At 38.2% G+C, this 13,831-nt stretch overlaps 1 protein-coding gene across 1 annotated transcript in view; it reads right to left on the bottom strand.

The window, feature by feature from the left end:
• Nucleotides 1-460: 460 nt before the first annotated feature.
• The window catches only part of tubgcp3 (tubulin gamma complex component 3), a 31,903-nt gene continuing 18,532 nt past the window's right edge, over nucleotides 461-13,831 (bottom strand). The window contains exons 18-23 of the mRNA XM_062060802.1: nucleotides 13,274-13,362; nucleotides 13,034-13,165; nucleotides 9,228-9,368; nucleotides 9,056-9,172; nucleotides 8,885-8,979; nucleotides 461-1,763 (exon numbers count right to left, since the gene is read on the bottom strand). Coding sequence (XP_061916786.1) covers nucleotides 1,697-1,763; nucleotides 8,885-8,979; nucleotides 9,056-9,172; nucleotides 9,228-9,368; nucleotides 13,034-13,165; nucleotides 13,274-13,362 — 641 coding nt within the window. The 3' untranslated portion in view covers nucleotides 461-1,696. The remainder of the gene's footprint in view (nucleotides 1,764-8,884; nucleotides 8,980-9,055; nucleotides 9,173-9,227; nucleotides 9,369-13,033; nucleotides 13,166-13,273; nucleotides 13,363-13,831) is intronic.

The following is a 13,831-nucleotide window of genomic DNA, read 5'->3' as shown; positions in this document are numbered from 1 at the left end:
TCTTAAAGAAAAAATTATTTTAAAAATTCTAAATCGACTTTTTAAAATTATGAATCGGTTTGAATTTGGGATGAATACGAACCACGATTTGGTTGTGTATCAATTTTTTGTGCACCCCTAATTATTATTATTTAATATGTTGGTATGTTTGCTGATTAGCTGAGTTTTCTTAATGATACTTTTCACATTTGCATATTTTGTCATAAAAGGTTCATTAAACGTGTGTGACATTTTGTATAGTTATTATAATACTCATAGATTTTAGGCCCAGTGTGTCAAAATGAAACAACTGTATTCACACAAGATTAAGATTATTAAGATAAAAGAGGTTGTACGGAAAAGATGCGAGCTTATTAAGTTCAATTTTTAAGGTAAAAACAAAAATCATACCCTATATACCAAAGTACTCCTTGTCTTTGCTACAAGTGAAGGTAGTAACTAGTAGCAACAAGTCAACAGCACCTTTTAAAAACATGACTTTATTGAACGCAACGTGAGCTGCTTGGAGTTTACACATGATGGGACGTGCGTGTGCACAATGTAGAAGACAGAAAGCACAGCCAGTTTCAGCCTCACGTCACTTATTTACACGTGCAGCACCAATCTTCAATGACCATTTAAAAAAAAAAAAAAAATCCCATAAAAAAACATTTTTGCTCCACTTGATGACAAGTGATGATTATCTATTTCTTTTTTCTTTTTTTTTTGCTTTTAAATCTGAGGTATTTTAGTAAGGTTTGCCAACTCCACTTAATATTGCCGCTAACTACCCTTATTAAAAAAAACAAAAAACAGTTGGGTTTCACTTGAACAGCTTGTCAATACTCTTAAACGTCAACACAAGAGATTGTGCGTATGATTGTGATAGTCCACCGTCATTTTGTTCACCTCTGGCCCATACACTGCTACTGTACCACTGACAAATTGCGGCAATAAAATGCAAAATATAGAAAATTGCGCTCATAAGCGTCGCCATCTTGCTCATATACACATACTGTACACACATATGCATACAGTATACACATGCATACTGTACACATATGTATACAGTATACATATGCATACAGTATACACATACTGTACACACATGCATACTGTACACATATTTGCATACAGTATACACATATACTGTATGCATACTGTACACACATATGCATACAGTATATGCATACTGTATACACATAATGTACACACATATGCATACTGTACACACCTACTGTATGCACATATGCATAAAATATACACATACACACACTGTACACATATGCATACAGTATATGCATACTGTACGCACATACTGTATGCACATTTGCATACAATATACATGTATACACATACTGTACACATGCATACAGTATACACATACTGTATACACATCATGTACACACATATGCATACTGTACACATACTGTATGCACATATGCATACAATATACACATACTGTACACATATGCATACAGTATACACATACTGTACACACATATGCATGGAGTATACACACACACGCCTCAACTTGGCAACCACGCAGAGGAACAACATGTTTTCCATCAGTAAGGCTGATTCTTTGTTGTTGTTGACAGTTCCCTGGATCTCCCAACAGGATGTTGCCAGAGGGTTGAGTGCAGGACATCCTGTTGGAGTCAAGTGCTGGTGGTCCTCTTGGTCGTTTCCTACTTGATGTTCCAAAAGCCGGAGGTCAGATATTGGACATCCGTCGCCCCCGTGTGGCTCCTAGCGACGCACGCAACCTCGGCTCTCTGGCCCTGAGGACGATACGGTCAGTAAGTATGCATGCAAAAGGAAGGGTTGTGTTATCGCTTGCATGTTATCAAATACTGCTGACACATCAACACTGTCGGTGCTAAAACCATGCCCCGACCAATAATCAATAAGGGGAAAACGTACAAATTTAAGTACTTTTATAACTTAATTTTATGACGTGCAAGTTGAAAAAAATAGGAATTGAAATACTTGAAATAATGTAAGTAACATAACTGCGCAATAAATTCCACAATATAAAATCGACGACAAATAATTAGAGATACCGTATTTTCTGCACTATAAGGCGCACCGGATTGTAAGGCGCACCTTCAATGAATGGCATATTTCAAAACTTTGTTCATATATAAGGCGCGCCGGATTATAAGGCGCACCTGTGCATCCATTAGATGGAGCTGCGCTAAAGGGAACGTCAACAAAACAGTCAGATAGGTCAGTCAAACTTTATTAATAGATTACAAACCAGCGTTTTGTTCTGTTCACTCCCAAAATGAATAAACGGCTGTTTTATTATTTTCCCCGAGGTAAAGTCAGTGACGTGGTGTTTTGTTTATCTTTTAGCAACAGCAAGGTATAACATGTAGTGCAACATTTATATCACGTAGTGGAGGGGAACTTTTCCCTGATTCAATAAACACGTAAAAAAGAGTGATACTGTTACGGTAAATCAAACGTTAGTGCAATCACAATATAGTAACACTCGAAATAGCGCAGAGCAATAACAATATATCAATAACTCAACGTTGCTCAAACGTTAAAGGCCTACTGAAACCCACTACTACCGACCACGCAGTCTGATAGTTTATATATCAATGATGAAATCTTAACATTATAACACATGCCAATACGGCCGGGTTAACTTATAAAGTGACATTTTAAATTTGCCGCTAAACTTCCGGTTCCAAACGCCTCTGAGGATGACGTATGCGCGTGACGTAGACCGGGGAACACGGGTATGCCTTCCACATTGAAGCCAATACGAAAAAGCTCTGTTTTCATTTAATAATTCCACAGTATTCTGGACATCTGTGTTCGTGAATCTGTTGCAATTATGTTCATTGCATTATGGAGAAGGAAGCCGTCGGTGCGAAATAGACGTATTTTTCGAACGTAGTCAGCAACAACAGTACACAGCCGGCGCTTCTTTGTTTACATTCCCGAAAGATGCAGTCAAGATGGAAGAACTCGGATAACAGAGACTCTAACCAGGAGGACTTTTGACTTGGATACACAGACGCCTGTAGAGAACTGGGACAACACAGACTCTTACCAGGATTACTTTGATTTGGATGACAAAGACGCAGACGTGCTACTGTGAGTATGCAGCTTTGGCTTCTAAACATTTGATCGCTTGACCGTTTGTGCGCAACTTTTTTTTGCGTATGTACGTAACTTTTTTAAAATATATAAGCTTTATGAACCTTGGGTTAGGTGAACGGTCTTTTGGGCTGAGTGATTGTGTGTGTTGATCAGGTGTTTGAATTGTATTGGCGTGTTCTATGGAGCTAGGAGCTAGCATAACAAACACGCAGGTGTTTTTATGCAGGATTAATTTGTGGCATATTAAATATAAGCCTGGTTGTGTTGTGGCTAATAGAGTATATATATGTCTTGTGTTTATTTACTGTTGTAGTCATTCCCAGCTGAATATCAGGTCACCCCCGGCTCTCACAGCATCTTCCCTATCTGAATAGCTTCAACTCCCCACTAGTCCTTCACTTGCACTTTACTCATCCACAAATCTTTCATCCTCGCTCAAATTAATGGGGAAATTGTCGCTTTCTCGGTCCGAATCTCTCTCACTTCATGCGGCCATCATTGTAAACAATAGGGAACTTTGCGTATATGTTCAACTGACTACGTCACGCTACTTCCGGTAGGGGCAAGCCTTTTTTTTTATCAGATACCAAAAGTTGCAATCTTTATCGTCGTTGTTCTATACTAAATCCTTTCAGCAAAAATATGGCAATATCGCGAAATGATCAAGTATGACACATAGAATAGATCTGCTATCCCCGTTTAAATTAAAAAAATTCATTTCAGTAGGCCTTTAATGTCACACAACACAACACACAAAATAAACATGCAAAGCTCACTTTATGAAGTTATTCCTCATCCACGAATCCCTCAAATTCTTCTTCTTCAGTGTCCGAATTAAACAGTTGGGCGGATACGGCATCCAACATCATTAATGGAGTCAGTGTCGCTGCTGCTCTATTCCCGTGTTCTACTGCGTGACTGATCGTCTTGAGTTTAAACTCTGCGTCGTAAGCGTGTCTCTTAATAGGAGCCATTTTGGGGTCTTTACATAAACAAACAAATGGAAATGAAACGGCACGCCTCGCGCAGTCATATATCCCAGCATGCACCGCGCGCTTCTTCTTCTTCTTCTACGGGGGCGGCTGCTTACTGTAGAAGAAGAAGCGCTTCTTCTTCTACGGGGATAAAGAAGTTGGCGGCTGCTTACCGTAGTTGCGAGACCTAAACTTTATGAAAATGAAGTTTAGGTTTGTTGTGGCTCAATATTGGTCCATATATAAGGCGCACCGGATTATAAGGCGCACTGTCAGTTTTTTGAGAAAATTAGAGGTTTTTAGGTGGGCTTTATAGTGCGGAAAATACGGTACACAATGCACTTGAAGTGCTGACATTGCACATCATTAGATTGAAAATGTCTCCCAAATTCCAAGTTCATTTCATACACTTGAATTGAGATTGCAAAAAGGAAGCAGAATTGCAATTTCAATAAACTCCAGTGGATCATTTTAGTGTCTTCCAGAGAATCAACTACTTCCTTATTTCTCAACCAAGTTTTGTTCCAAACTCCAAATAATCAACTCATTCAACACTCTCTGTATTTTGTGCTGTCATGCTAACAGTTAGCATGTAGACAATTTGAAGGTGTTAAATATTGGATATTGTTACATGATGCAATCTTGCTAACTTTGTAAGTACAACACGGGGCCGGGGGGAGGAGTATATTTATAGCTAAAATTCACTGAAATGCAAGTATTTCTTTATATATATATATATATATATATATATATATATATATATATATATATATATATATATATATATATATATATATATATATATATATATATATATATATATATATATATATATATATATATATATAATAAATTAAATAAATACTTGACTTTCAGTGAATTCTAGCTATATATATATATATATATATAGCTATATATATATATATATATATATATATATATAGCTATATATATATATATATATATATAGCTATATATATATATATATATATATATATATATATATATATATATATATATATATATATATATATATATAGCTATATATATATATATATATATATATATATATATAGCTATATATATATATATATATATATATATATATAGCTATATATATATATATATATATATATATATATATATATATATATATATATATATATATATATATATATATATATATATATATATATAAATAAAATAAATATTTGAATTTCAGTGTTCATTTATTTACACATATACACACACACAAAAGTCTGATCTACAAAATGTGCAGGCAGCATACCCCTTCCCCTTCGATCTGTCCTGGATAAACTGAAATTATTTTTCCAATCATTTTGGAACTTGCAAGCGTACTCCTCGTCGCCATTTCTCTTCTTCGTTCTTCTGCTTCGTCTCTGTTATGTTTTTGGACATTACTACTTGCCGTAGTTTTGAAGCAATGCATGATGGGAATCCGGATGTTGTATGTCAGTGTATTAATGTGCCGACTGGAATAAACACACGCTGAGAAATAGCTCCGTGCCTGCCTACTTTATGGGTTATAGATAAACCTATGGATAACGGAGACATATATAATGGTCTCCTTTTCAGGTGAGAGAGGACGCTAAAGGCAGTGCCTTTAAGGCACGCGCCCGATATTGTTGTCCGGGTGGAAATCGGGAGAATGGTTGCCCCGGGAGATTTTCGGGAGGGGCACTGAAATTTGGAAGTCTCCCGGGAAAATTGGGAGGGTTGGCAAGTATGAGTATACTTAGTGTAAGCTCATTTTATAGATGTGAAACTAAAAGTCAAATATGTGTACATGGCCCTATATTTCTAGCATGCTAACTGTTAGCATGTTTAATGTTAGCATTTTTACCAAATAATGTTACTTGGCACTATCTTGCTAGGGTAAACTTTTAGCATAACTTTGTAGGTAATAAAATAAAAGTCATGGATATTGTTACTTGGCGCGATCTTTCTAACTTAAAGGCCTACTGAAATGAATTTTTTTTATTTAAACGGGGATAGCAGATCCATTCTATGTGTCATACTTGATCATTTCGCGATATTGCCATATTTTTGCTGAAAGGATTTAGTATAGAACAACGACGATAAAGTTCGCAACTTTTGGTCTCTGATAAAAAAAAAGCCTTGCCCCTACCGGAAGTAGCGTGACGTAGTCAGTTGTTCGCTTCCTCATATTTTCCTATTGTTTTCAACGCAGCTAGAGCGATTCGGACCGTGAAAGCGACGATTACCCCATTAATTTGAGCGAGGATGAAATATTTGTGGATGAGGAACGTTAGAGTGACGGACTAGAATGCAGTGCAAAACATATCTTTTTTCGCTCTGACCGTAACTTAGGTACAAGCTGGCTCATTGGATTCCACACTCTCTCCTTTTTCTATTGTGGATCACGGATTTGTATTTTAAACCACCTCGGATACTATATCCTCTTGAAAATGAGAGTCGAGAACGCGAAATGGACATTCACACTGACTTTTATCTCCACGACAATACATCGACGAAGCTCTTTAGCTACTGAGCTAACGTGATAGCATCTGGCTCAAATGCAGATAGAAACAAAATAAATAAATCCCTGACTGGAAGGATAGAAAGAAGATCAACAATACTATTAAACCATGGACATGTAACTACACGGTTAATAATTCTCAGCCTGGCAAAGCTTAACAATGCTGTTGCTAACGACGCTGAAGCTAACTTAGCAACTTAGCAACCGGACCTCACAGAGCTATGATAAAACATTAGCGCTCCACCTACGCCAGCCAGCCCTCATCTGCTCATCAACACCCGTGCTCACCTGCGTTCCAGCGATCGACAGCACGACGAAGGACTTCACCCGGTCACAGATGCGGTTGGCGGCTAGCGTTGGCTAGCGCGTCTGCTATCCAAGTAAGTCCTCCTTGTTGTGTTGCTACAGCCAGCCGCTAATACACCGATCCCACCTACAACTTTCTTCTTTGCAGTCTCCATTGTTCATTAAACAAATTGCAAAAGATTCACCAACACAGATGTCCAGAATACTGTGGAATTTTGAGATGAAAACAGAGCTTTTTGTAATGGCTTCAATGGGCTACCGATACTCCTGTTTCACTGGCTACGTCACACGCATACGTCATCATCCAAAGGCGTTTTCAACCGGAAGTTTAGCGGGAAATGTCAAATTGCACTTTATAAGTTAACCCGGCCGTATTGGCATGTGTTGCAATGTTAAGATTTCATCATTGATATATAAACTATCAGACTGCGTGGTCGGTAGTAGTGGGTTTCAGTAGGCCTTTAACTAACAATTCTAACATAGTAGCCTATTTTGTAGGTATAAATCATAAATATTCAGTGTTTCCCATTAACTGCCAAGATACCTGTGGCGGTGGGGGCGTGGTCACCATGACATCATCGAGTAATTTACTACAATGATTTGATTTTCTCTGAAAAGGCTCAAAAAATGTATACTTACTAATTAATAATAACAGTTTTGTTTTAAACGTCCATCCATCCATTTTACAATATAATTACAACACTTTATGTACAGATTTGAACAATAAGTTATTCACTGAAATATACTTATTAATTGTGGTTCTTACAAAAAATATATCTTATAAAATATAAAAGCTAAAATGTCTCTTAAAGCTCTGCCCCTTTAATTAGTGCATACTAAATAATTTAACTTTAGCCTACTACTACAACCATATTATTTACCAGCAACATAAAGTGAAACAGAGGCAGAGGTGTCCTGCCACAGTCAGTAACAAATAAATAGACACAGAGCTTCATCAAACATCTGATCCACTGAACAAAGAGCTCCAAAAATCTTGAACTTTAGACTGCCATCAGTTTTACTCCCTACACTTAACCATGTGTTTCCTACTGCCTGCAGACTTTGCACCCTTTGTTATATACACATGTTGTGTTTCTAATATAAATACATTTAATAAAGTCAAATACAAATAAGGCAACAAGAGAAGTATCCTACACTTCTCTTTTGTAAAGTAAATCTGAACAGCCGATATGGGCATCTACATCAACTATATGATTTGCCTGAGAAGCTGGAGAGGAGTTTTTTTTTTTTTTTTAAATGTTTTTTTATTTGTGGCGGACGTAAAATAAATGAATGTGTGGGAAACCCTGATATTGTACAATTTTGGAAAATGGTTGGAAAATACTTAATTTCAAAATGGAGAGAACTTGTTTAATTTGAGTGTTTGTCAAGTACTTTTCGTGTTTAAACAGAAACATGAGTTAAACGTGACAAACTCTTCATATGACTTGGCTGTATGGAGTTGCAATGTAGTGAATTTCACTTCAATTCTTCAAATGATTTGAAATTCCAAATGTAAAAGCCTGAGGAGGTGGTGTGATCATCACTGTCATTAAAGCTCTAGTCATTTTTAAATAAAAGCAGCGACCGCCCTCATTTGTTTTGGGCCCGGTTGCAACAGTTCTTGCACTTCACACCTACTCAGTGGCCTAGTGGTTAGAGTGTCCGCCCTGAGACCGGTAGGTTGTGAGTTCAAACCCCGGCCGAGTCATACCAAAGACTATAAAAATGGGAGCCATTACCTCCCTGCTTGGCACTCAGCATCAAGGGTTGGAATTGGGGGTTAAATCACCAAAAATTATTCCTGGGCGCGGCCACCGCTGCTGCCCACTGCTCCCCTCACCTCCCAGGGGGTGGAACAAGGGGATGGGTCAAATGCAGAGGACAAATTTCACCACCTAGTGTGTGTGTGACAATCATTGGTACTTTAACTTTAACTTGGCGGTACGCATCTCTCCTGTAACCCTGGCCTGAGTCCTGGTACCTGTAGTGTTCGTTGAAGTCCAGTCTGAAGCTGAGGAAACGAAGACTCTCGTCGGTGCTGGTGGTGAGGAGCACCAAGAACTGCTGGACTATACTCTGAGGACAAAGTGAAGACGTGAAGGAGGACCAGGACAAGTGCAGCCATGCAGAGTCTGCTCGCGGGAGACGCTACCTGGTAGAAGTGTGTGAGGATGCGGACCTGCGAGCACATCTTTGGTATCGTTTTCTGAAACTCCCGAATCCTCGCCTTCTCCTCCTCTTCCTGTTTGGCAGTGACCCCCCACTGACCCTGGACCAGACACGTGAGTCAAGTCCAACGTTCATCTCCTCCTCAACTCTCTTACCTCCGCCTGGTTCTTTTCCTTCATCGTCTCAAACTCCAGCTGCAGGGCGAGCTCCTCCAGTGCGGCGCGGTAAAGAGAGTCCTGAGCGTTCTGGAACTCGATGATTTGGTCAAAGATGGCTCTCAGCTGGTTCAAGAGAGACTACAAAAAGAAAAGTTTTGCCACAACTTTTTTTTTTATTTTCTACAAACCGTGTGTGTGTAGGCCTGGGCCCATAACAAGTTTTGCTCCACGATATATTGACCTACAAATTATTGCCGTTAGTTTTTGAGACCAAATTAATTAGTGAGGTCATGATAATACTGCAAGTACACCCTTTTAAATGCAATACGCTTGTATTTCTCATACACTATGTTGCCAAAAGTATTTGGCCACCTGCCTTGACTCACATGCGAACTTGAAGTGCCATCCCATTCCTAACCCGTAGGGTTCAATATGATGTCGGTCCAACTTTTGCAGCTATTACAGCTTCAACTCTTCTGGGAAGGCTGTCCACAAGGTTGCGGAGTGTGTTTATAGGAATTTTCCACCATTCTTCCAAAAGCGCATTGGTGAGGTCACACACTGATGTTGGATGTTGGTCTCCGTTCTAATTCATCCCAAAGGTGGTCTATCAGGTTCAGGTCAGGACTCTGTGCAGGCCAGTCAAGTTCATCTGTCATCCATGTCTTTATGGACCTTGCTTTGTGCACTGGTGCACAGAAATAGGTTTTAAACATTGTGCTCTTTTAGAGAGTTAAAAACAAAAAGGACAAACAGGCTTTTTTTTGGTAATTTGTTGGAATACAGAATTTGTATTCTTGCTTTAGGTGCACTTGCATTCAGAGAAGGAGCTACATACACTCCCATGTTTACATACTAGTCTCAAGCATTAATAACAAAAAAATGTGGATTGTTATGATCATACTTTGATCGTCAAAGATGTTTGGTCATGTAGTCTGTGATATTTCTACCTGAATAAATGTTTCTGATATTCTGTACATTACATGTTGTGCAAGTTAATAGTCTTCATATTCCTGCATGGCAATGTTTTAACTTTCTCTATTTATTAATTAAATGTAACATTCAGCCTGCTAATCATTCTGTATAAAGGACACGACCAAACAATTTACACAATATTCCGTTAACTTTGACAGCCCTACAAAAAACTAATACATTTAAAAAAAAAATATATATATATATATATATATATATATATATATATATATATATATATATATATATATATATATATATATATATATATATATTGAATAAATTACCTCACATATACACAACCAAAACAAAGTTTTTGTGACCAAAATGTTCACAGTTATTATTGTGGTGTTTAATGTGCTCAAAAAGTAAATTAAAGACGATCTAAAATATTTTAACCAAGTGGTATTGTTTTAGCAACTAAAATAAATGGACACACAATATAGTTTCTTGGCAGAGGAAAAATGTAATATTGTTCTGGCTTCATAAGAGCCATATAATTTTTATTTGTTTAAATATGTATTTTCTTCCATTTTAACTTGTATACATTTTAGGATGTTTTTTTTTTAAAATAAATGTAAATAGGGTGATCAGTTGTTTCACTTCTGGTTTATGTGAAGTCACACAATTTCACTTCCTGTTGAACAGAGTCCGGGTCAGTCCGTTTCAACTCGACATTACAGAGTTTATATCGATAACTTTGTCCTAAAACAGCACAGCCTTTATGTTTAATGTGAATACTGTATCTTACTTGTTTAGACCAGTGTTTTTCAACCACTGTGCCGCGGCACACTAGTGTGCCGTGAGATATTGTTTGGTGTGCCGTGGGAGATTATGTAATTTCACCTAATTGGGTTAAAAATATTTTTTGCAAACCAGTAATTATAATCCGCAAATGTGCCGTTGTTGAGTGTCTGTGCTGTCTAGAGCTCGGCAGAGTAACCGTGTAATACTCTTCCATATCAGTAGGTGGCAGCAGGTAGCTAATTGCTTTGTAGATGTTGGGAACATGGTTTGTCGCGATCACAATATACAGACGACAGCGGGAGGCAGAGTGCAGGTAAAAAGGTATCTAATGCTTAAACCAAAAATAAACAAAAGGCGAGTGCCGATAAGAAAAGGCATTGAAGCTTAGGGCTGGCTATGCAAAATGAAACTAAAACTGAACTGGCTGCAAAGTAAACAAAAACAGAATGCTGGACGACAGCAAAAACTTACAGCGTGTGGAGCATAGACGGCGTCCACAAAGTACATCCGTACATGACATGACAATCAACAATGTTCAAACAAAGAAGGATAGCGTCCGCACAACTTAAATAGCCTTGATTGCTAAAACAAGGGTGAATAGCGCTCAAAAGAAGACATGAAACTGCTACAGGAAAATACCAACAAAAGAGGAAAAGCCACTGAAATAGGAGCGCAAGACAAGAACTAAACCACAACACACAGGAAAACACAAAAAAACTCAAAATAAGTCACGGTGTGATGTGACAGGTCGTGACAGTACACCTACTTTGAGACAGGAGCTATAATGATACATGGATGTTTATGGTTTGAATTCATATCCAACAATTGCGAGAACAACTTTTTATTATCGGGCTGCCGATATTATCGGGCTGCCAATATTATCAGCCAATAAATGCTTTCAAATGTGATACCGGAAATTATCGGTATCAGTTTCAAAAAGTAAAATGTATGACTTTTTAAAACGCCGCTGTACGAGGTGGTACACGGATGTAGGTAGAAGTACAGAGCGCCAATAAACCTTAAAGTCCCTGCCTTTACATGCCGGCCCAATCACATAATATCGACGTCTTTTCACACACACACACAAGTGCATGCAAGGCATACTTGGTCAACAGCCATACAGGTCACACTGAGGGTGACCGTATAAGCAACTTTAACACTGTTACAAATATGCGCCACACTGTGAACCCACACCAAACAAGAATGACAAACACATTTCGGGAGAACATCCGCACCGTAACACAACATAAACACAACAGAACAAATACCCAGAACCCCTTGCAGCACTAACTCTTCCGGGACGCTACAATATACACCCCCCCACCCACCTCAAACTCCTCCCGAATTCCAAGCTGCTATTTTGAGGCATGTTAAAAAATAATGCACTTTGTGACTTCAATAATAAATATGGCAGTGCCATGTTGGCATTTTTTTCCATAACTTGAGTTGATTTATTTTGGAAAACCTTGTTACATTGTTTAATGCATCCAGCGGGGCATCACAACAAAAGTAGGCATAATAATGTGTTAATTCCACGACTGTATATATCGGTATCGGTTGATATCAGAATCGGTAATTAAGAGTTGGACAATATCGGAATATCGGCAAAAAAGCCATTATCGGACATCTCTACTTTTTATTGTCTATATCGGCTTCATTTTTTAATGTTTTCTGCTGGTGATGTGCCTCCGGATTTTTTCAATGAAAAAAATGTGCCTTGGCTCAAAAAAGGTTGAAAAAACACTGCTTTAGACAACAATGTGTTTGTGCAAGTTTTAATTGGGGAATGACATTTCTCAATGTTTTCACATTAGCATTTAAGATAGCTAGCTGGTCGCCATAATTTTATCGTGTTATCAATCACAGTTTTTCGATCATTTTAATTTGATAGGGTAATACAGAGCTTATTACCGTTTATGCACATGTAGTACAAACGCACGCAGCTGCTGTAACAACGCATACACATGACGAGATTATCAAGGCTGGCAAACTTACCAACTTCATTTTCATTTAATTTGTCCGGTTAATTGACTTATCGAATATCGACCCAGGCCTATGTGTGTGTGTGTGTGTGTGTGTGTTACCCTGCTGTTATTGTCCAACAAGCATCTTGAGATGATGGTGTCCAGGAAGACTTCATGTGCAGCAATTATGTGGTCCAGGTCCTGTGCCTGCTGTACTTTGTTCCACAGCTCGTCCCAGGAACATTCCAGCACCTTCCACACACACACACCCATAAAAGCAGATTTAGATGTGACACCTTTTCCCTTTTTAATAAACTCCCCCTAACAGAGTCCACATTGGTCCCCCGCTCATGTCCTGACCTCAAAGGTGATGTAGTACTGCATCTGGTGGATGAAGTGGACCATCTCAGACGCCAGGATGTGACACTGATGCAGCACGCCCGACAGCTCTGGAAGGTTACCCAAGCACCCAAAGATCAACCTTGTACAAGATAAGTTACAGAAGTACCTCATCTTACTACCGAGCTTGTATCTCAAAGCAGCCCCGCCCGTTGAAATAAATTTTAGTCAATTTAAGCCGTGCTTGACTCTCCAAAAACCCCAGTTTTAACATGTAACATGCACCTTAAATTGGATTAAAAAAAAATACAATATCATGTTGTACAAATAACTGCAGTAGTTTTATAAAATCATGTCAAATGTATTGTTCAGCATTCAGACTTTTGTAGGTGTCTCCTACAGACTTTTGTAGGTGTCTCCTACAGGGTGTGTTCTTGTTATTTAATACTAGGAATTAATACATTGAAGTTTATGTTCCACACTGACATATTTGAGTGACGGACCGGAGCGGTCAGAGTTCACAACAAGCGGTATTTACTATATTGCCAAAAGTATTTGGCCACCTGCTTTGACTCATAT

This window comes from Entelurus aequoreus, linkage group LG01, assembly GCF_033978785.1.
Source record: "Entelurus aequoreus isolate RoL-2023_Sb linkage group LG01, RoL_Eaeq_v1.1, whole genome shotgun sequence".
Taxonomy (NCBI): domain Eukaryota; kingdom Metazoa; phylum Chordata; class Actinopteri; order Syngnathiformes; family Syngnathidae; genus Entelurus; species Entelurus aequoreus.
This window is presented reverse-complemented; position numbering and strand designations above follow the sequence as displayed.